We start from the raw sequence: 25,534 nt of genomic DNA, 5'->3' as shown, positions 1-25,534 counted from the left end.
AGGGCTATGTTAGGCCTAGTAAATAGGCTAAGCTTTCCTCTTCCGATATCATGATATATATATTCTGGTTAACTTCACGGTTACCCTTTTACAATATGGCGGTCACAAAGTACATGACGGTAAACTGTCTTTGAGTTTTTCAAGTTATCAGTGGCGTACTTTATGGACGTAATTAATACAAGTTTATAAGCATGGATTTCGAGTTGGTGCAGGACCATCCATGCGACTGGAAATGTTTTTCTTGTGATAGATATTGCGAATAAATATAGGCATAAAAATGGCTGTAGTATTGATGTGCATGTGAGCAGCAGGATCACTAGCGGTAGCCAATGGCATATCAAGGTCATCGGAGTGTCAGGAGACATACTGACTGTGCTTGTAATAGTCCAAATGAAATCCTAAAGGATCAGTGGCGTATAACAATCAGAAAATAACAACAATGCTGTATGTTTTACAGGGACAGTGACACCAACATAAACAATTTTCCCATATTTTTATTTGCATATTTTGTACAGTAAATACTCTAAACTATAATCACAGAGACAAACCAATATTTATATAATAATAATAATAATAATAATAATAATAATAATAATAATAATAATAATAACATAGAGAAAGCGTCATTGGCGTGTCAAGCTACAACCACAACAAAGCCACACAACACGAGAGTAACGACAGCCTAGAGCAATGAAGTAACAGCATTACACGCAGAGCAGTGATGCCAACACAACACATTCCCGCTGGTTACTGTGGTATAATGGTATTGCTGTCGTGTTGGCAGCACTGCGCCTGCTCAGCCCTGCAGCATGGCCTCCACTTCTGTGTGCCCCCACTGACGCGCCAGGTCCAGGGCCGTCTGTCCCTGCTTACTCCTAGCCCCCCGCTCAGCGCCATGCTGCAACAGCAGCTGCACCACTGGGGCGTGGCCACACCCTGCTGCACAGTGCAGTGCAGTCCACTGGTTTGCATCATCAGGCTCGTTAGGCCGCGCCCCAGCTGCCAGCAGCAGCTCACACACTGCACGGCGCCCCCAGACTGCAGCCACATGCAGAGCAGTGCGGCCATATAGTCCTCCCTTCACATCTGGCCGCGCCCCTGAAGCCACTAGCGCCCTGCACACATCCTGGCGGCCTTCAGATGCAGCCAGCCACAAGGGCGTGCAGACATCATTATCCACGGCGTTCATCTGGCTGCCTGCATCCAGGAGCAGCTGCACCCTGTGTGTGTCCCCCCGCTCCGCTGCCCGGTGTAGCTCAGTCCAGCCTAGCAAGTCCTTCTGCACCAGGTTGGGCCTGACCTCAGCCGCAGCTCTGAGCTTCTGCAGCAGACAAAACAATCTGGTGAGAGGACGCTCAGTCAGCTAGGTGACAGTTCACTAGGCTGAGTGAAGCTGATGGCAGTAGTAGTGACAGTAGCCACAACTACAGTAATGTCAGTAGTAGTGAGAGTAGCCATAACTACAGGTATGTCAGTAGTAGTGACAGTAGTATGACTACAGTAATGTCAGTAGTAGTGAGAGTAGCCATAACTACAGTAATACCACTAGTAGTGAGAGTAGCCATAACTAGAGTAATGTCAGTAGAATTGACAGTAGCCATAACTACAGTAATGTCAGTAGTAGTGACAGTAGCAATAACTGCAGTAATTAATCCTACTAGCCATAACTACAGTAATGTCAGTAGCATTAGCAGCAGTATTTGCTGTAGGAGTTGTAGCTACAAAACTGAAATTAAGTTTGCTCTCCAACTGCAGCTGGTCGCAATCTCTGTTGTAACAGTTTGTATCAATCATTGCTCAGTAACTGTAACCATGGCAACAGCTCACACTTACTGCTGTCTTCTGGCGCTCCGCTTGCAGTTCGTCTGCCATTTTCTTCAGTTCCTCCCCCTTCACTTGCAGTTCTTCTCGCAGAACTTGCAATGCCTCCTCTTTAATCTGTAATTAAAAACAAATCTGGCTGAGAAGAACCTCAGATGTCGATAACTTGACAACAAACATGTCTACTGTGATGATGGTAAAGGTGATTTTATTACAGGCCTAGCAGTAGCAGTAGCAATAGCAGCAGCAGTAGCAGTAGTAGTAGTAGTATTAGTAATAATAATACTAATAATAATAACTATTAAAGTTTTCATCATTATTAATATGTGGAATGACTGAACGGACCTGGTAAACTCCCTCGTATCTGTAACCATGGTAACAGCTCACGGCGCCTCATACTTTGGGAATCACTGATCTAGATCTGACCGCTCAGTATGTAATTCAGATTTTCATTAATTATTATTTATTTCCTCATCTAATCCACTCCAAACTAGTCACAGTCCACTGCCTCCTGTCATTTCGCTCTCCTCTCATCTAATTGACTCTAAACTTATCACTTTCCTTGGTTTTCTGTCACTTAAGCGTGATTTACATGTCGCTGCTTTTAACGCTACTTCCTTTTATGTTTTATTTAATGACGCTCGCAACTGCAGAGGTTATATCAGCATCGCCAGATGTGCCAGAATTTTGTCCCGCAGGAGTTCTTTTACATGCCAGTAAATCTACTGACATGAGCCTGTCGCATTTAAGCACACTTAAATGCCATTGACCTGGCCCGGGATTGAACCCGCAACCTTGGGCATAGAAGGCCAGCGCTATACCAACTCGCCAACCAGGTCGACTAACGCTACTTCCTAGCTTCTTCTGTCGGTACCTTGGTGCTTTACCAGAATGAATATCTGGATGGAAAATTCGCTAGCTCATAAACATTTACACAGTTCTATCTCCTCTTTTATTTCTTAACTGTTTATAACAGTAAAATATTTTAATAACAGATCTCACATATTTTTCCTTTAACAGTAGTAGTCAATTATTTCTTTTCATCTTAAGCTCGAGGGACATAACCTTTGCTTTTCAAGTAACTAATATTGGAGAACAGCTGCCTATATCACTGCTCGTGCCTGCACTGAAGGCAGATGTATTCACCAGTTGTTCAGAGATTCAGTCCCTGAAGTCCTGACATGCCATTTCTTTGGAAGCTGCTAGCAAAATCAACCGGCTTATCGCTTTGACTGAGCATTAATGTTGCACACGTTCAACTTGTCATTGAGTGTGTTTCAGTCAATGGGAATTCAAAATAAGACATAGTGAAATAAATAAGCAGCTTCATTAGAAAATATAGCAGATATTGCCAGTACAGTTACTGTCACTACATTGTGATATGTAAAGGAGTACCCATATTTATCATTAAATTAAGTGCCTATTTGAACACACCTTAGCACAACACGACATTTCTAATTCTATCTTCCCATTTTGTACATGACTACAAATTGGTCTTAATTCTTTTTCAATTTCCCTCGTCATCCAGTTTGTGAATACCTGCTATGAGCAATGAGCTATGGAATAAAGCCTTAATTGTGATCCAATCTAAGGTGTTCAGCAGTAACTGTAAATATGGCAACAGCGGAACTCTTACCCTTTCCGATTCTTCTTTCACCTTTTCCAGTTCAGCCTGTGTTTCTCTTAATTCCCTCTCTCTCAGCTTCAATTCCTCCTTCAGCTCCTCAATGTCGTTGCTGCTCCCTACTTTTTCCTCTTCCTTCCTTGCCTCCAGGCCATGCAGGGACCGCGAGTCCAACCTCTCCTTGAGGACCCTCACCTCCTCTATTAGAGGAAGCAGCAGTCTAACCTGTCCCTCCAGGGTCTTCACTCGCTGCTTGAGGTCAGGAAGAGGATTGGGTTTTGCCATCCTGCACACCAGAAAGCAAGAAAACAGTGAAACCTACAAATACTATTCACAAGTCACTGCTGACCTTCTTCCGTTAACAATATACTCCAATGATCTTACAGAAACTGCAATGAATGAGTGACAATGCAGCTTCCAAGGCCATTTCTGTCCATCAGGTACTTCGGTTTGCTGAAATATTTCACCGAGTCCGTAAAAATTCGCTTCAAAATATTGGATCAGAATAATAATACAACTTCACTGACTGACTAATGTCAAGGGTTATCCTCAGAATATCGTACAAGTGGGGCAGATTAGATACTTTCCACTTTTAGATAAATCACTTCTAGGTTACTTTAACATTTGTTACTGATTTTCTTTTGTTTGCAATTCAGTACATTGCAACTCTCTACATGCCAAGTTAGTCTTGATATGTAGACAGATGCAACAAATTTATAAGTTCATGACCGCGGAAAACAACAGTTGCTCATTTACACATGTTGGAATCTCAGCAGTGTTGGAACAATACCATAATCAGCACGGCCTGATGTTGCTAGCATGTTACTTTTAATCTAAGAAGTTGCAGACATTGTTAATAAATACATAAATCCTAATGATTGATTTTTGGTTGTAAGACTCACAGTTTTAAAATCAATTTCGTCACTTTTGGACTTGTTTCGTTTTTAGGTTAACTTTTTCAATTTGGTTAGTTCATTCTTAGCCATTTTTGAGACTTTTGATATTAATTTTAATTTTTGTTTTGAATTATCTTTAACATAATTGAATTTTATTTCATTTTGTAGTTCACTTGCCGTCCTCATTTACAGCAAGGATAGGATGGAATATATTTTTCATGGAAGAGCAATTCAAGAATGGACAGTAAGCTTGAATCCTTGAAGAGTCCCAAGGCTTTAGAGAGAGAAAGCTACAGAAACCAATCAGCTGTTCCTTACTTAACAAATAGGTGAGCAGACATAATATGCATCGTAGAATGTCCAATGCACAAAAATGTCCACACCATATAGTGCTGCACTATATCGTCCAACCCAAAAGGTCTACTGCCCGAAACGTCCACAAGGCAACTAGTCCATACCAAAATGTCCACGTACGGGTAGTAATGCAATTCCAGTATGATTCTGTGACCAAGGAAACTATTGCAACAGTAGACAAAATAACATGAAGACAGCAAATGCAGGAACTATTAGCCATGTCGTTCATTCCTCTTCCAGACAGACAAGCCACATACTGTACTGCGCATGTCTCACGTCCTGAACCGAGAGTTCCCTAGTGCTTATAACCACGCCTCTTAGATCTGCTCAAACTGGCACGGCAGCATATTACATGTTCTGAAAACATTATCCTGTGCCATTGCAGGGGTCTTTACTGTTTATAATACTGGATACTCTCATCGTGGTTACCACTATCGCTATTATCTCTGATGGCGATGTAAGTACACACTAGGCCACTCTTCGTTGAGTCTGGACAGCTGCTGAATTACCATAGAGCAGCATTTCTCAAAGTATGTTCCTGGGTTCCGTGAGCCCTATATGGTTTTAAATTTTATTTTATACTTTTTTTAGTTGGTTATTTAACGACATTGTATCAACTATTAGGTTATTTTGCATCGATGGGATTGATGATAGCTAAATGGTATTTGGCGAGATGAGGTCGGGGATTCGCCAAAGATTACCTGACATTCGCCTTATGGTTGGGGAAAACCTCGGGGGAAAAAATCCAACCAGATAATGAGCCCAAGCGGGAATCGAACCCGCGCTCGAGCGCAACTCTGGATCGATAGGCAAGCGCCTTATCCAACTGGGCTGCTCTGGTGGCTATTTTATACTTGGTGGATACTATAAAAAATATAAATGTTACGAAAATATGAATCAATAATAACATGAAACCACCAATAATAATGATGATGATGATGATGATGATGATGATGATGATAATCCAAGAATATGCGTAATAATAATATTCCAATAATATGCGTAATAATAATATGTTTAATGAACATCTAAAACGGAAAATACCCATAATACTTATCACTTTCATCACTGGATTCTCTGCGTATGTGTTCACTGAAACAAAATATCGAAAAGACAAAATGCAGAAGTACAATAGAAATGAGACTACAACTTTCCGCCATAAAACCAGATTGCAGGCTTAAAAAGCAAATACATTCGTCCCACTGAACAAAATTATTGAGATACTAGCTTTCACTTGTCTGTTAATTATTAAATATTAATAAAATATTACAAGGATTCCACTATTACACTTTAGATTAAAGGGTGTTTTGCGGTGGAAAAAGTTTGAGAAACACTGCCATAGAGGAAAGAGTTTACGGATGTGTACACATGACAACCGTAATCGCGATTAGGTCGATAATGTCAAGTAGACTGTAGCCTACCACTGGTATTAGTGTTTGGTTACAGGAATTGATAAGTAGGACATAATTTGTTTTGTGAGGGGATAGCCTATACATTCGCTTGCCAATGGCTGATCTTGCTCCATAGCTGACGAAAGGAATCCTCAAAAGGCCGATGTGTTGTACGTAGGGTAAATAGTACGATCTTACCAGCAATATAAGCACCAGGGGATGTGAAGCTTAACCTTAGGCCGGTATTCATAGTCAGTGACTTATTTGTTCAATAAGTATGACTTTGTTAAGTTATACTTATTGGAAAATCTTAACTTATATGATTACGGTATTCATAGTCGGCTAATAAGTCGTACTTTGTAAAGTTTCACTGAATAAGTATAACTTATGTGTATACAAATAAGTCGAACTTATTGGTATGAGAAATTGCAAGGCCATTATCACGACAATGTAAATCAGACAGTCGATTTTCTTTTGTCTCTAAATTTGTATGCATAGTTTCTGTAGGATACAATAAAATAATTGATGTATGTACGGAAAGAAGAAAAGAAAATATTTTAGTTATGTACAGAAAGATGATTGTATTGAAGGAGATTATTCTAAAATATTCAAAGATTGTAGAGAATAAGAAGATCGACGCAGTTTTTTGAAGACAGAAGATTACAGAAGAATTCAATTCGTCGATATATTATATTGTGGAACATGTAAGTAAGCCTAATACAATATTTTCTTTGAAAAGTGTATATTATAACATAAAGAAAGAAATTATGAAGTTCGTTTATGCGAAGTTGGAAATTTTATTGTAATTTGGTTATAATGATTACAGAGATTTGGAAAACAACTACAGATAGGCTACTATGGACGAACATCAAATGCAACCAACAAAATGCTTTAACCAAAGAACGTCAAATAGTGTTGGCTACACGAGGTGATCTTCTAGTAAAAATATGAAGGACATTGATCCACCTGTAGCACAAATAATCCTCGCACAATAGTCCAAGTTCCGGGAGCGGTTGACTCCGATATGATTGCGAGTGAACTAAAAGGTATGCCTAAGCAGTGTTACATTCAACATTCTTTCTTGAACATTTAATTTCTTTCTTAGCCTATTAGCTATTGTTTGTTAATAAAGAAAATTGTCAAATCATATTTATTTACATGAAGAGAGTCCGTAATAGGTAACTAAACCTAACAAGTGATAGAATGAGGAAGAATAAATTCTACACAAAATAATTAGCCAGTTGACATACATATTGTTTAAATTGCAGTTGTGTTAGCAGAGGAAGCACCAAATCCTTCCAAGGACGTAACCTCCTCTACTGCTGGACCATCCAACTCAATTGCAGTTGAAACAACAGTGACGGCAACTCCAGCAGCATTAGCAGATCACACAAGAAAGCGCAGGAATGCAGTTTTGAAGGAAATTAATTATTTCAGTTAAAAAGAATGAAGGCAAAATTAGAAGTAGAATCTGCGGAAATTGTGTTGCGTGAACAACTTATTGATATTGATCTAGCAAAAAATACAAAAGCTCAAAGATTGGATATTGTTGACATAGCCAAGCATAATTATTATAGTATAGTAGAGACTAGGAGCCTACTGTATTTCATTACAGACAAGTGGCATGTAAAAGATTTTCGTTATCGCGTCAATATTGTTGTTCAAGTCATTGAAATCGAAACGGCACGCGCTTTAACTGCTATTTAGCTCTTTGTCACTTCACTGAGAGTGCCTCGTTGTTGCCGGATCTTAGTTAATGGTAGCAACAATTAGAATATTAAATATTTTTTTCTAGGTTTAGACACCACGGAAAAACTAGACTTGGCAATGCCGCACATATTTAAAGTGGGTCAGGTGGTTAGAGTAATTATTATTACTTTTTACAAGTCAATAATGCAACTGAGATCAGAAGCTCACAAACAAATGCCGCTTGTCCATAATGAAACTGGGGCTGCTATAAAATACATCAATCGGTTATTGTTTAAAACTTAATAGTATTCATTGTTGATATTACAAATAGTCTCAAGTTTAAATGTTTTGGTAAATCACATAAATGAATAAATATTTTATTCGGTGAAATACATGAACACTAATGATGAAATTTATTTACATTTTGTCATCATGCCTCCTAAACACACTGTTAATCAGTTCTTCCTGAAAGCCAAACCGAAGTTTGCTGTACAGGTGATGTAACAGGCACAGGTTCATAAGAAGAATCGTTACATCTGGATCATCATCTTGTAAGTTGTCATTTCTCTCCGAACTCAAATTGTGAAGCACTGCACAGGTAACAATTTATATTTGGGACATTCTCGAGTTTGTTTCTTAAACCAACCGAGAGAAAAGTAAATCTCACCTTCCAAATCTCAAACTTTGTCTCCGCTACATTAATTCTCGTCTCTTTTGTCGGCTGTATTGTATCTATAAATTTTATAAAGTGTCAAGCCAATATTTCCACAACTTCTTACATTTTACAATTTATTTATTTTTATTATGACAGTAAGAAAACTTAATTGGTTACTGTGGTTGCATGATCAGTGAGCTCTACGCTCGTTTGAAACTCTGAACCACCGGGAATGGTAGCTGCGAATATATTGACTAAGCAGTCGCGGACAGCCGATAAGGGGTGGTCCTCCAGCTTGGGGGTTCGGCAAAGGGCTAACAACCCACAGTAAAAAAGAGCTTGTTACGGAACCCCAACACAAGCCTCGAAATGGGATTGATTCTTTGGCGCGACCACAGCAAAAGAATAAGGTTATGAGATTTGGTACTTGGAATGCCACGAGTCTTTATAGAAGAGGAGGGGTAACATTAGTAGCAATATAACTAGCTACGAGTAGATATAGAATAGACTTTGTGGGACTACAGGAGTTAGGTTAGATGAGAATGGCCTATCACCAATAGGAGATTACTTGTACTATGGGGAAGGAAATAATAATCACCATTACTTGTACTATGGGGAAGGAAATAATAATCACCAATTAGGAACAGGACTTTTTATTCATGGAAAGAGATGAGCAGGGCATGTAGCACGTATAGGTGAATCCAGAAATGTGTACAAAGTGTTATTTGGAAGACTTGAGGGGAAAAAGGCCTTTGGGGAGGCCGATACATAGATGGGAGGATATTAAAATGGATTTGAAGGAGTTGGGATATGATGATAGGACTGGATTAATCTTGCTTACGATAGGGACCGATGGCGGGCTTATATGAGGGAGCAATGAACCTCCTGGTTCACTGAGAGCCATTTGTAAGTAAGTATGACAGCAAGATGGCTTTGTTTTCCATTCATTTTATTAATACATAATAATTTAATTTAAAATGACGGGATAAGGGAATTTAATCTTAACAATACTTCAATTTCATGCATATTAAAGAAGCCTAACCTCATCTATATATTGAATACCTCATACAGTATATTACAGACTACAGTTATGGCTATATTTTAAGAATATTAAACTTATTTCAAAGTTTTCCGTGTATAAAATCTCAAGCAAACAAGAAGTACTAGAAGAACTGGCAAACCTCGCTATCTCGGTTTTGCTAGAGTTCTTTACATTTTCGAAGTATTAATTCTAAAACCGTCCTTTTGCGAAAACGAAACCTCGTTTTGAATTCAAGATCATTATAAAACTCAAAGCGACCCATTACGTTTCGCAAGTAACGCTTTTAGGCGCAAATTTCCTACATTCCAATAACTTTCTTCGCCAGTTCTTCATAAACGTTATTAATTTTTAGGTTAAAACTGACATAAGTCAGGGGTTCCCTTGACTTGATAAAGTTTAACTTATTTCATAACATAAGTCGCACTTGAGTCACTATGAATTGCAATAAGTTCAACTTCATCAAGTCAGACTTTGTAAAGTAAAGCTTATAAAATAAGCACGACTTATAATAAGTACGACTTATTTGGACCGAAATCTGCAATTGAGACGAGATTTAAGTTCGACTTATATATAAGTATGACTTATCTCGACTATGAATACCGGCCTTAGAGCACTATCATACCACCTAAAATGAAACATTACGGTTCCTCTTGAGCAGGAATTTTCTTAACTTGATGAAATCGTGTAAATTCTCTAACTTCTCACTTACTGAATGACATAATTTTCTTAACTTTATCAAATCGTGTAAATTCTGTGACTCCTCATTCACTTGCACACATTTAGTAACCACTTTCATTAACCGCTATTAGAATAATTTGATTTTCTAATAATTTTATGTTAATATCGAACTGGTTCAAAAGATGGACTTTTATGGATATTATTGTGTGGACATTTTGTCACAAGGAAATTGGACATATTTTTAGTACATTTTTGTCTCTGGACCTGTATTTAGTGTGGACATTTTTGTCACTGGACCTAATAATGACTGGACATTAATGTAATGGACATTCTACGATGGACATTATGACCTGCAAGCAACAAATACAATACACAACCTTCATAAAGTTTTAGGATCTTCCAGGATTCAGTCAGATGTGATACTAAATTCTGTACAGATAACGATATTCCTCATTCCATTATGACTTTTATTTCCGCACAGTCAGTAATGTTAACACAAACTGCAGCAAATCACAGTAAATCATCAGAATTTTTCAAAGAATTGTGCGATGTTCTAGAGTCATTGGATATTCCTCTCTGGAAACTAAATAACACAAAACTGACGGTAATTGTGCAATGCAACACCGGACAATCAATTCTTAGTAATTCACATATCATCTTCATCATCCATAACACAGACTGGTTGTTCATGGTACAGCGTGCTGTACTTGTACAAGAGCACAGCAACTCGGTTACCCAATCATTCACAGAATAGAAGTGATAACCACAATAAACCTGAGGCTACAGTGTAAAAGAGAGAGAGAGAGAGAGAAAACAGACAATGACTTATGAAGAAATTATAATCTGCAATGCTGTGAATGCAACACAGAATGAGACAGCAAATTGAAATACAGTGTAATTTTATGTCATTTTCTATTTAGTATGTGTTTGTAAAATATATGTTTTATCTGAGAATACTGGCAACTTACATTAGCCAACTATAAAATATCGGCAGGCGCCATTTGCTAAATCTACGTTGTTTTCCATGGCGTTATATAGAATTCGGTCTTTTTTAACATTTGAAAGTTACACGTAATAAGTTACAATTTTTTTTTTTTTTTTTGCTTCATTGGCTTCTGTTAGATGTATATAGCGACAAACACGTGGTTTTAGTTTGCAGCCATAAATACGTTCATTATAAAAATAGTTCGAAACTTACCGGTATATTCTAACGCATTGTTCTAGGTTCCCCCTCCTATTTTTTTTACAAATGTAACAATCAAGAGGTCCAGGATACAACAATACGAAAAATTACCACTTTCCTAGTAATTCGTCCTGGACCGCTCGCATATTGTATTGGTAACTATGATAAGCGAGGGAGAGCGCTAAAACAATGCATTACAACAGGATACAAATAAGGAAATAGGCCTAAGTAAGAAACTAATTTTATGTTGAAAGTAGGGCCTAGTCTATTTTTGGCTGCAAACTAAAACCACGTGTTTATAAGTATATAAACAGCTCACAAAAGTTAATGAAAGAAAGAAATGTGCCTTCTTTGATGTAGCTTAGGATTTTTTTTTATTATTTTTTTTTTGAGGAACCAAAGCAGAAATATTTATTCAGAGACAGTTTCCCATTTACCCATTGGCGCAGCCACGGAGAGGGGCGGAGGATTAATGAAGCTTGTTTTTCAATTTATGGCTATTATTCATGGTATTATACAACCAGTGATAAAGGATGCAATTTATAGGTTAAATCATTTCGCATGAATGATTGGAAATTATGAACTATTGAACAGTTCCTGGCTTTTGTTGTATGTATTAGCAATATCCTGTCATGGAAATCAAACAGGCCTAAGGAAGATTCATTCACAGTATAGGCTGTAAACGGCCGTGACTTAAGCAGTTTCATGATCTTGCAAGCATGTCTCTCATTTTAGCACCCTTTCCTCTGTCTCTGATTAAAATCTTGGCTGTGCCACTGCCTTTAACGTTACAATGCAAGTAATTGCTAAATATTATTTCGTACACTTCAATCTTATAATCCACGAAATATTTTGTCTGAAAACGGCAACAATCGTTCATATTAAGATCGACCAAATACTTACTTGGAAGGTTAGGAAGACACGAAGTACAGTAACTATTAAAACAAAACGGTTTAACAAATTATTTCTACGATCTCACAACAATCCACGTATTATTGGAAAATACAGGCGACTAATAAAATGTCACACACTAATTCTATTTGAGAACGACTAACATATGCTTCTAATTCACTAAAATTGCCACGTACACAGAAAACTTAGATACAATGCTGCCAACGCTAATAATGTAAAGGAATTTCTATAAAGATAAAATGGAAGAAAACTAGTTGAATAAACTCCAGAACATGGATTGCACCCTTTCCCTCTTACTTCAAAATTCCAACCTTGTGCACACAAAATAAATTACTGGCACTGAAAAGTGCCTTTTCATAAATATAATGATACGCATTCGACAAACGCAGACAAATGTGCTCTTTTTAGTATTTTTAAGACATAATTTGGTAGGTGCAATCCATGTTCTAAAATTTTCGTTAAGTGGACTGAAACGCGATTATTTTTCATTAGTCAAAAGTGTATGGCATTAAAAAGTTACAGGAGACGCTATTAGTGATAATATTTTAGATCTATTATTCACTGGCCTTATATTGGCAATGCACATCGGCTTTTTTTCTTCCACGAGATGGCGAACTCAACACCACATCGTTTTTGTACTAGATGGCAGGACACTTCCTTCAATCAGAGACATCTGCTGCCAAAGTGGCTAGATACTCCAGATTCACAAAAATATCGGTTTTCTACCGGTCTCTAAGAGATAATAGGATAAAAACAAAAAACTAAAAAACGAAATAAAAAAATAATAGGACAAAAATAAAATATTAAAAAAGGAAATAAAATAATTCAAGAGAAAATAATAAAAAAACTAAATACAGTAATAAAAACCAAACTGAAATAATAAAGACCGACAGAAAATAGTAGAAACCCAAATAAAATGAAGATCGTAATTAAAGACTAAATGTAATATTAAAAAAGATAATATAATACAAACGTAATATAATAATAAATTACGAAATTGAAATAATAAGGAAAGAAATACAATGATGAAAAAACGAAAGAAAATAATAAAAAAAAACCTAATAAAATAATGAACCAAAATTTAAAAACAAAATTAAATATTAAAAAAAGAAATGAAATAATGAAACGAAATAAAATGATAAAAATCGGAAAAAAATAATACAACACGAAATTAAATATAACTGGAAAGATATAATAAAAAACTATTACAAAAGGTTGTATAAAAGCTTATATTCTTACAGTCTTACTAATAAATCGTGTATAGTTTTTATACGAGACTTATGCAGAGTTGAGACAGAAAACGTTACTAATAAACCGTGAATAAGCTATGGACGTATAAACAGGCTGTAACTATACAATGGGAATTGCTTTGCAGTAGTTATATACACGAAACTCCTTGTTTAAGCATTGTATATAGAGAAAAAAATGGCAGCCCCTCTAACAGCTGTTCGTATCGACTGTCATTTTATGATGATGTTTACCTTGTAACCACAGAAGAACAAACCAAAGATCATAGAATTATTAGAATAATATTGCTGTAGCTTGTACTCTTTGACCAAATTGTAGTGTGGTAATCGATTAGAGCCAATTATACTATCGATATTTAACACGCCACACTAGAGCGCTCTACCGGATGCAGTAGAGAACCTCAGATATTCTATTACCTTTCGTAACGAAGTAATGACGAAACTATGACGTAGCTGTGTAACAGTTATACTGTTATACACGACGTATGTAGTGATTATTAGTAAGGAATTTACACACGACTTATAAACGAGGTACTCACTGTATAAATATAAGATAGTTAAACGTCTGTATATAGTTTTTATTAGTAAGACCGTTAAAGAAAAGGGAGATTAAAATATTTTGTCTGATAAAATCCTTCTGCATAACAAATGGATTACAATATAGAAATAATATTAATGGAATTCCATTGCATCCTTATTTTACAAAAATTGAATAGCCGCCCTGAACAAGGTTGTAACCAGCAAATGCGAAATTCTTCAAAAATGAGGAAAGGCACATAGTACTGTATATACTTTTAATTTTTCAGAGCAAGGCTGACAATCAGACATGTGTGCTGATTTTAATAAGAGCACAAGCATTACACATAGCGCATCATTAACAACTTATTCACGAAGAAGTCAACTTATGAGAAATTAAATATGTTATGGTTTATTTAACAACGCTTGCAACTGCAGAGATTACATCAGCAATGTCGGTATGCAGGAATTTTTATTCCGCAGGAGTTCCTTTACATGCCAGTAAATCTACTGACATGAGCCTGTCGCATTTAGACACACTTAAATGTCATCGACCTCAGCCGGGATCGAACCCGCAACCTCGAGCATAGAAGGCCAGCGCTATATCAACTGCACTACCGAAGGCGACATGAGAAATGAGGGTTAAATCCTTCTTCTAGACTGCTATTCAATCAAAGACATTGTATGATTCATTATTTCAACTTGAAATCGTCAATCCTGACAGAACACACTGGGTTCATATACAGCGTGGACTTCATTTCGCCACAATCATTATCTTGAGTTTTTTCCAGATCATCTTACTCTGTTACAAATTTCGATCTTTCATAATCTTGTCATAAAACCTTTACACACTCCATGTCACAATTTTGTCTCACAATTAACATTGGCTAGCTCTAATTATTTCAACGCCGCTTGATAGGAATTTCTCTTTTGATCATTTTATCATATTCATAAAAGAAAATATTCATTCGCACAGATGTCTTTCTTCCTGACAGAGAGAGAATAAACTCTTTTACAATACAAAAATCCTGAAAATTCAGGCATTTTCATTCATTAAACAAATGCGTACCAATCCACAGATAAAGCAACAATGAATTTAGGTTATAATTGACCAATATTTAAGCATATTTAACCTTGGATTAGAACCGTGACTTAGTAAAATAACGGTACAGTCTAGTTCGAAACGGTCTATACAACCATAAAAAATCTAATTCGGATTGTTCAAAATGGTATTTGAAAATTCATGTCATGTAACGTGAAATTACCTGAAATCTTAAAGTAATTATGTGTTTTAATGTACAGTTTTCTCCTCTTTAGATTAAACATATGTGAAACGGATCGTCTTCATTTGCATTATGTTTGATCTTTCGGTAAGCCCGTTAGGCATTATAAAATGTGCCAACATTGTTGATTTTCTGTTAACTTCTTATTGCACCCCTGTCGTCCGCCAAGCACTACACAGGGCAAGCAATCACAAACCTGACAGCTGCAATTCTTCATATTCACCAGTTTTGATACCTGGTGAGTTCATCAGCATTAATTCAGGGCTGGGCACCGGGAGCGAATCCAAACTCTAAACGGGGTCGCTTATTACTCATCTGTCACGGCATGAACACTGCACGGTGTTCAGCGGGGAAGAAGGAGGTTGAAGAGGAGCCATATGGCTCCGTGAGAGAGTAGAATTCGCTCTTGGTGCCCAGCTTTGGATTAACTGAAAGAAGAGTTGTTGTAAGCACTGATGAAATCAGCTACAGTTTACAATGACTCGAAGGAAGTTGGATGTCATTGACAAGCTCTTATATGAATTAAAAATTATGTCCACTTCAATAAATTTAATAGATTTTAACACACCGACTTTTTATGCAGAATAGTTCTTAAAAGAAAATTTAGTTAATAAAAACTACCACTAGGAGGAGCATAAATAAACTTCAACAATAGTTTGTTAATAAATAATTGGAATGTCTACATATCACTAGTCGAGAATTTCAATTTGCTCTATGTACCGTGTAATAATAATAATAATAATAATAATAATAATAATAATAATAATAATAATAATAATAATAATAATAATAATCTATACTAATAATAAATCTGTAGCCGAAATTTTTCTGGTAATTTTCGATTTTCCAAAAATAATTGGTCCTAACATATATAATCAACCACCCTGAAACCGAAAATCGCTTTTTTGAAATTTTTGTTTGTATGTCTGTCTGGATGTTTGTTACCTTTTCACGCGATAATGGCTGAACCGATTTATATGAATATTGGAATATAAATTAAGTTCGTTGTAACTTAGATTTTAGGCTATATGGCATTCAAAATACTTTATTTAAAAGAGGGGGTTATAAGGAGGACTGAATTAAATAAATCGAAATATCTCGCTTATTACTGATTTTTGTGAAAAATGTTACATAACAAAAGTTTCTTTAAAAATGATTTCCGATAAGTTTTATTCTTTACAAAATTTTGATAGGACTGATATTTAATGAGATAGATGAGTTTTAAAATTAAAATAACGCCATCTAAGACAGTGCAATGAATTAAGAACAAATGACCTCGTCTGTAAGGGGCTTGGACAACAACAATCGAAACAGGGGCCTTGGACATCAACAATCGAAAGCTATTAAACATAGCCTACAGAGAATGTTTCTGTGTTTGTATGAAGTAATATCAGAAGCTAAATTAACCGATTTGTATAATTAATTATTATTTCACCATTGGAAAGTGTAGTTTCTCTAGATGGACATAATGCTATAATGTTATTACAGTAACGTCTGAGTAAATCGAGGACAGGTAAGATTAAAATAGCTTCTTATGTACAGAAAATTTAATAGGCTATTTTGTACATTCGTTTTCTGTTTTTCTTAAAATAATATTTATGTACACTCATTTTAATCTCAGAGAATTAATGAACAACAAGAGTGTATTGATTTAGTATGCAGTAATAGTACGTTAGCTTTGCAATCCATTATTTTATAATACATAAATAATACATAAAATATATATGCAATAAATGCAATGCAAAAAAATTTGGTAATGAGCGAAGCAGATTATCTTGCGCTGTTGTAAAAGTTGTTCCCTGGATCAAACGTCCTATTTTAATTATGTAATTACTTTATATTTATTTCTAACAGGTGCAGCGGAGCGCACGGGTATGGCTAGTAATAATAATAATAATAGTCTAAATGCTCGTATTATGTCTAATATATTAAATGCCTTACTCCAAGAAGAACCAGGCAACAACTGCGACAAAATCAGCAAAATGCAGTCGACTGTCTTTTAGTGAAAGAATTATGATACAAGAAAATTAAAATCCATTATTGAAATGCAAACACTATTATATATCTGCAAATTAGAAAAATAACTACAAAATAATTAATATAGTGGAACTATAACTATTATGACATGAAATCTACAGACTACGTCTAATTTTGTTTGATCACACTTAGTCCATGTATTAGGTTTAGAATTATATTTGTATATTAAAGAAAATCCTCACAGTAGCTTGAAATACGACTTCAGCACTGATATTTATACTTACTCTGCAAGGAAACGTGGAGAGTTACAAGACTGGAAAGAAGTGCGCAGGGGAATGCTGAAGCTGCCAAGGCACGAAACTGACGAATCCAGAAAACTAGAACCAGAATTCACTGCATCACACACACACAGCTTTTACGGGAACTTGTACACAAGCAATTTACATGTAGCTACGCTATACTTAAACTGAACAATTTACAAGTGAACTGAGGTGTGTTACTAATTACATTTGATAGAGATACAGTATATTTCATGTACAAATCCAGACTGTTTCCTCTTCTGTGTTACTGAAAGCGTGCAACGGTCTCCCGACAAATTACTGATAGCATTGGTTGATCGTTGATTGAAAGAATATGAATCTCAGAGAAAAAATAAAGTAAGTGTGCTATCTTTAATGAACACAAAAAAACCTTTAAATATGATCTGAAATGAGAAAACTACCAAATTTTGAATGATTAGGCTACGTCTAGACCTAATCATGAAACTGAGGAAATGAGGCAGATTTGTGGCGTTTGACTGAGCACTCAACAGACCTGGTTTGTAACACGTCACTGTGGTAAAGAGATATGGTAGCTATACGAAATGTAAGTAAGAAGGATAATAAAGTTTGCCTTGGAACTATTGTTTCAGTAAGGGAATCCATAGGATTGTTGCAGGGTACATAACTTACCAATATCAACCTCACTTACTATGAAACAATAAGATGCGTTACAAATAATGGATAGCAAAGAAGCTAGCAAATACTTCAGAAGGCAAGCCCACAATGCAGGAAACATCTACGGGATTCCAAAGCACAGCCCCCAACGCAAGGTCACGTGGTTGCTCAAGCAGGCTTTGGAGCATGATCAATAAATAAGCCATTAAGTCTGTGAAGCAACTGAATTCCTGTCTGGGATGAACAGTGAAACTTGTCACGGAGGAAGACAGAAACAGAAATAAATGTGAAGGAAAGAAGAAAATAAGTGCTAACGGATGTTGATGTAGACTGTGAGTTACGACTATGTATCAGTGGATGTGCAGTGACGATGTGTTTCATTTTCATTCGGGATTCCACGAATTATTTGGCTGAAAATGGACAATCGTTAATGTTAAGATCAATGTTACTTACTTGGAAGGTTAAGATAAACACAGTAGCCTACTAAAACAACACAATTTCACAACTTATTTCTGCGATCTGACAATCCGTGTATAATTAGAAAACACTAACGACTAATAAATGCCACAATTATATGAATTGAAACGCTATTCTATTTCAAAATGGATGATAAATGTAGGCCTATATTAATATTAATTGCTAGCACAAACACCATACAAAGAAGTTAATGTTTACGCATAACCTATGACGCAAGCAACGGTTCAAGGATAATTTAGTTACAACAATGCCGCCAACTCTAGTGATGTGCGTAAAAGACTTTCGAGAAAGATAAAATGAAAAACTAGAAAAGCGGAAAGACATACACGTGATGATTTTTAATAATAAAAGGTAAATTACAAAAAAGTTACAGAATACGACACTATCTGTATTTTATATTTATTATTATCTCACCTTAAACTAGCAATATACATCTCGCCATAAATTGGCAATATACATCGATTCTTCTTTCCACGAGATGGCGAACAAGTTCACAACCGATACTATCGTCAAATCAATGTTAAATTACATTAAAATATTTCACTACTGTCATTAAGTCAATTTTTTCCTTAATTAATTGAAATGAAAAATAAAAGAGTTATTTGAAATAAACACAAATTGTGGTGGATTATGTTACAACCCGAAAGCTAACAGGTAGGCGCCATAAGGAACAATGTCGCAAGTCTACTCTAGCAATTTTGTCGCTAAGCCTGGTGACTTTTAACTTTTTCGGCGGCAAGTTCTTTCATCTTCTATATTACTTAAATAGGGACTTAGCGTCTTTTGAATGACCCTCCAGAGACAAAAACAAAACTTTCTCTTATTGACAGTAAGGAATCTAGCGATTGGCGATTTTTCATATACTTTAGTTGGCGACACTGATTAATACATGTCCAATGTAGTGTGGTTAGTTCTACCACAGTCTAATAGATACAGTCACGCAACTCATACGTATAAAATATGCCAACATTTGACAGCTGGCGCGACAGTAGCCCTCTAGCGGCAGGCAAGTTAAAAGTGTGCACACGACTTATGATAATACATCAGAAAACAGGTTTTGCGTAGTTTATTTTATATTTTTATGCTATACAATAAGTGTATATGGTTCTTATTAATTCTACTTTAGAATCCTGGAAGAATTTCACACGCAGCTAATCTACAAGTTTCAGAAGCTGGGAATAAAAGTAATTCTTTCTGCTCCTTACAACTGAATCATGGCTCTGATCACGTATCATGGTTTGAAATAATATAATTGTTCGTGCGTGGTCGGTTAATTCATTCATTCCTAAATATATTTATGAATCATTGGAACTTTGTATTTCCTGTGAGAAGAGTAAAAATTAGTAGCTTCAGAATTGTAGGGCATATCTCGTAGGGTACATCGCGTGGTGAACTCCTCTCCCTATTTCCTGAGAAATTAACGATTTTGCATACCGCAAATTGGGGTAAACTTGAAAATAAAGAAAAGGGGAGGATTTAAACATTAATATGAAGTTCATTATTTTTCCATTTCTTTAGAACCTGTATTTCCTTTATTATTTTGAGTCACAAATAGCGCTGATGTTATGGTTTAAATTTTTATGGCAAGTTTACCGCATTTTACATTACATTTCCAGTTTTCACACATAATGCCTAAGTTTAACTTATCCTACCTATATAATACGTAATTTACATGCACTTACTGTTAATATGACGTAGGTGAGAACAAATAAATGAACACACAATTTTGTTAAAAAAAATTGTAACTTCAATTAACTCAGAAAATGTAGGCCTAATTTTATTTTCAGAGCAGAAGTGATGTAAGTCAAAAATGGGTAATTAGGGGTTAAAGTAAACATACTGTAAAATACAGCGCAAAGTGGCAGTTAATATTGAATGTATTTAAACTATTAATAGTCGGTGAATAGAACGAAGGATATATTAATTGCTACTTTGCGCTGTATTTTACAGAATTCTTACTTTAAACCTCATTACCTGCTTTTGACTTACACCACTTCTGCACTGAACGGCTCAAATAATCACTGGGAATGTAAAATCAACTCCAATAACAGTCATGCAAATTATTACAGAAAAGATTGCTTTTTATATTATTTCTTGAGAACTTAATACGTCTGCCACATGAATCTGCACTAACACATCAGAAATTTATCGACACAGTCTGGATTTATTCAGGAAGTGAATATTTTGCAAAAGGATTACTATACTCCATGAATTCTTGCAAAATTAATACCATGATACCTACTTGAATGTTATACAACATTCAACTTTTTAAAAATATAAAGAAAAAAAACACGAATACAAAAATTATGGAATTACTTGCATTAAAAACTGTAGATATATTATCCAAAATCGGACTGGTTACACATTTACACATATGATCTCTGCAAAAAAATAATATACTGTAACAGGTATTTACTTTGTTTTTATTTAAACTGTTCTTCCTGACATACAAATAGGTAACCGATAACTAATAAATGTTTTATAGAACACAATACGTAGGCTATCTACAACGTGGATTATTGGTTATGACTGAGTTATGATTTTCTCTTGGTCTTTAGGGAATCTGAAGAACGACAAATTCAGAGATTTAAACTTGTTGTTACTGCAATTTTCGTCATTGCACACATTGCCTTTATTCCGACGCATGATTAAAACGTTATTATAACATCTCGCATCCCTTTAAATCACGTTCTGGCTGTATCAACCCTATGACCAGTGCCTTGCCTGCCGCTTGAGCGCTAGTGTCGCGAATGTTGGCAAAAAAAGTGTTGAAGTTGCGCGACTGTATGTATAAGACTGTGGTTCTACACAGCCGTGTAATTTAATTTGGGGATTGCAATTATTTATTGTAATTCACAATTCTATAGATGAAAATCAGTAATTGATATCTACAAGTTTATGAAAAGAAAAGGTCATGTTATAGTTTCTACTAGTTTTAGTTTTCTTTCGGATGATATGCTTTACATGTAATCGTAAACATAACGGGTTTACTTCATTATACGATATCGTTATTGTTTTTATGAGAATTTATGTTGGCTAGATTGGAGAATGGAGTGATGTGATATTCCACTGCCATCGTGATCTAGACCAGGCCGTAATGCAGGTTGTGTGACGTCACTCGATGAGTCGGGCTTTTCTATTTGAGTATACGGAGCTGAGTGAAATATATTACTTTAATACGTGTCGGCGCTCAATTTTATTTAGTGTAATGTGTGTATAAGATACGTTCACTTCTTATTGCATAATATGTTGCAGAAATAATTACAAAACTGTGTTATTTTAATATGAACGGAGTTTTACATGGTAACATAACCTGGTTGCATCAACATTTTAAGTTTGGAATGGAAGCTATTTAGAGATTTAATAAAGAAGAATTATTTTTATTGTGATTTTAATTTAGCACATCTACCTTCCTTACTTGTAGGTACAAAATTTACCACAGTCCCTCCAATGAAAATAGTGTATGTACAGTTGTGTGTTAATCTGGTAGGTTAGATCAATATAATTCATTACAACCCAGCATAGTAGGGAACAAATAAATAATACAATTAAATTTTTATCCAATGTAATATGTGCATAAGTTCCATTTATGTGTTGCATAATGTGGCAGGAACAATAAATAAAACTGTGTTATTTTTAGAGAATTTACCATGTTAACATAACCTATCTGCGTCAACATTTTAGGCGTAAGTTGAGAACGAAAACGGTTTTGAGATTTAATAAAGAAGAATATATTTTTAGGATAAACTTCAGAACACGGTTACCGTCCTTACTTATAGGTAGAAAATTCACCACAGTCCCTCCTATGAAATGTACATACGTTATATTACTTAGTAGCGCTGAGGTATAGTTCCGGTAATTTCTGAACTGAAAACAGTTGAATTTATTTTTTGTGGAGATGCATTTGATCCTATAAGCAAGGCATATTAAAATCCTGAACGAACCGAACTAATTTGTATATGCAAGATGTATGAATACGAAGGGAACTACCTCAGCGCTAGTTTAGCCCTAGTAACATATTAAACTAATCAGACTTCAGACTGGAGTACCGTATGAAACGAATAAATACAATTGAAGTGTAGACAAATTGCATTTATGAGTTATACGTAGCGTTATGCTTAATTATAATGCATAATTGCGAATATGGAAATAAGGCAAGTACTGATAGAATAAACATAACCTATAACTTCAACACATTAAAATATGCGTGCGATGCAACTGAAAATTGTTGAAACGTGCATAAATGAATGTGCAAGAATTTCGTAATGAAGCATGAGTGCTTTATTTCAACCAATTACAATTCCAGATACTGTAACAGTAATGGAAACTATAGGGTATAATTTTTTTCTAATATACTATATGTATCTGGAATAACTCTTCTCGGGTTCTCAGCCAGGTGAGTTCGTCCCTGAAGAAGATGGCAGAGCTAGCCGTCGAAAGCTTGGAAGCTAATCTCCAACTCACCTGGCTGAGAACCCGAGAAGAGTTATTCTACATCAAACGCCGGGAAAGCCTCAAGTCATATATGTATCTCGTTTTTAGTTCAAATTGTGTATATTATCAAACGTCGTATTATTTACTCGTATAATGTAGGTTATTCACAAATAAAAAGGGCGCAATAATTTAAATTTAATAAGACAAATACGGTAAACTAAAAATAATGGATTAGACAAGAGTAACATCGGTAACGCTGCACTTAGGCCTAATCACAACTTACTTTACATGCCAGTCAATGTTTCACTTTCACGTATATATTATTACACATATTTAGCCTACTGTTTATAAGACCAAAATTTCACTTAACCACATAAGGGCGCAATATTTAATCGAAATAAAGGCAGGTATTACACATACGAACTTTGCCTGCAACAACGAAATTTTCACACCAAAAATAATATTATACCTTAAATTGCAAGTAAATTGTGTCTCAAGCGTCTCACAATCACTGTTTAAAATTTTACTGACGCAATTACACTGCATTTCAGAGAAATATATGTTATTCTTCATGCACTGCAACTAATTCATATGGTTGAAAGACCGCCTTTCGCGATCAGCTGTTAAGCGAGTCACGTGGTCTGTCTTACGGCCTGTATTAGATCACGATGGCAGTGGATATTCACTTGTTGACGTAAGTTTTTGGATGGTAGTGGTAAGTTTGGTAGATATGTGGATTTTTTTTTCGTGGTTGGTATTCATGAGGTTTGAATGGCGTACCGGTTAAGGATGTGTTTGGATCGGAGCAACGATTTGGATGGTGAGTAGATGATTTTATTTATTGTTCAATTCCTGAAATGGTGTTTCTAAATATGTGTTATTTGTGAGAGTTTTTGAGTTTGGTTAATTGTTGTGGAATGGAGTCTGTTGCTGAGGGGTTTGATTTCTAATGAGTATATCTGTCCCAAATGTCATAGGGGAATGGTTGAGCGTTGTGTTTCTGAGCGCCGAACCAAGGACCGTTTTATGTGGTACTGTCGAAAGGATAATGTTTGGCGGTCCATAAGAAAGGGTTCTTGGTTCAGCAAGAGTAAGCTGTCTCTTTTGAATATAATGTGTTTGACTTTTATGAGAGCATGGAAGCAACGGATAGATTTTGTAGTGAATGAATTGTGTGTGAATGCGAAAACTGTGATTAGTTTTGTATGTCCCTGATAATGAGGATGTGTGAGTTTTGTTATATTTAGGAGTCATTTTTATTTTGTTTTTGTTCTAATTAATTTTTGTTTTCAACCATATTGTTTTGAAGAGATTATTTTTTATTTCGCTAGGGAGAGCGTTTTATTTTTTTTTTATAATGATGAGTTTTTGTAGAAATATGTTTTTATAATTTTGTTGGTTTTTGTATATATATATATATATATATATATATATATATATATATATATATATATATGTGTGTGTGTGTGTATCTGTTCGTTGTTTTTTTTAATGTTTTTCTTTGGGGTTGAAATTTGTGAGAGCACTGCGGTAGGAAGTTTTTTTTGGAAATGTTTGAAGGTTAGTTTATTTAAATTCGAATATTTTATTATGTTGTTGTGTTGTATTTGTATTCTTTTTCTTAAAGCTGTGGTGTGTGAGAAGGTTAGTGGGCTCTTTGAGGTTATATTTTATTGTTATGAGATGTTCCAGTATGTGATATAGTGTATTGTTTTTGTGATACCTATCGTATTTTGGATCAGAGCGGTTGGGTTATGTTCCAGAATGGGATATCGTGTATTGTTTTGGTGATATCGTATTTTGGATAAGAGTGGTTGGGTTATATTCCATAATGGGATATCGTGAATTGTTTTGTCGATATCGTATTTTGGATAATAGCGGATGGGTTATATTGTAGAATGGAATATCGTTAATTTTTTTTAATTTTTTAGATAGTTTTATTGGTTTGCTGATATCGTATTTTGGATAAGAGCGGATGGGCTGTGTTGCAATATGGGATATCGTGAATTGTTTTGGTGATATCGTATTTTGGATAAGAGCGGTTGGGTTATATTGTAGAATGCGATATCATCAATTTGTTTTTTAAATTCTTTTAGATAGTTTTATTTATTTATTGTTTTGGTTTACGTCGGCCATATTGTGACGTTACTGCGTTGTGACGTCACTGCCGCCATATTGTGACGTCATAGTTTGTGCAACTTGACGAAAATTAAGCGATATCGTATACTACATGAATCCCGCTTATTTAAAACTATTATTTTTATTTCTCAAACTTATGTCTCTTTTAGAATGTTGGAGTTCACTGAGTGTAGTCCAACAGTAAGTGAAATTGTATATAGAGCCAGTTTGTCTAACCCAGTATGGCAGAGCTAGGAATACCCCAGAGCTATTTACAGAATAAAATAATTACAGTGGTATTA

General features: G+C 35.4%; 1 protein-coding gene across 2 annotated transcripts; it reads right to left on the bottom strand.

Moving 5' to 3' along the window:
• Positions 1 to 478: 478 nt before the first annotated feature.
• LOC138713111 (26S proteasome non-ATPase regulatory subunit 10-like) lies at positions 479 to 18,886 on the bottom strand. Of its 2 annotated transcripts, XM_069844893.1 has the most exons (5): positions 18,657 to 18,886; positions 17,553 to 17,645; positions 3,458 to 3,731; positions 1,834 to 1,938; positions 479 to 1,321 (listed from the first exon to the last, which is right to left on the bottom strand). In XM_069844893.1, exons 3-5 carry the CDS (start codon positions 3,728 to 3,730, stop codon positions 797 to 799), a joined length of 903 nt encoding a protein of 300 aa, XP_069700994.1. In that variant the 5' UTR covers position 3,731; positions 17,553 to 17,645; positions 18,657 to 18,886; the 3' UTR covers positions 479 to 796. The 2 variants fall into 2 exon arrangements, with proteins under 2 accessions (XP_069700994.1, XP_069701003.1); XM_069844902.1 differs by lacking the exons at positions 17,553 to 17,645; positions 18,657 to 18,886 and adding an exon at positions 12,237 to 12,427.
• Between the last annotated feature and the right edge of the window lie 6,648 nt (positions 18,887 to 25,534).

Source organism: Periplaneta americana, chromosome 2 (genome assembly GCF_040183065.1).
Source record: "Periplaneta americana isolate PAMFEO1 chromosome 2, P.americana_PAMFEO1_priV1, whole genome shotgun sequence".
NCBI classification, from domain to species: domain Eukaryota; kingdom Metazoa; phylum Arthropoda; class Insecta; order Blattodea; family Blattidae; genus Periplaneta; species Periplaneta americana.
The sequence above is the reverse complement of the archived record's forward strand: the minus strand, read 5'-3'. Positions and strand labels throughout refer to the sequence as shown.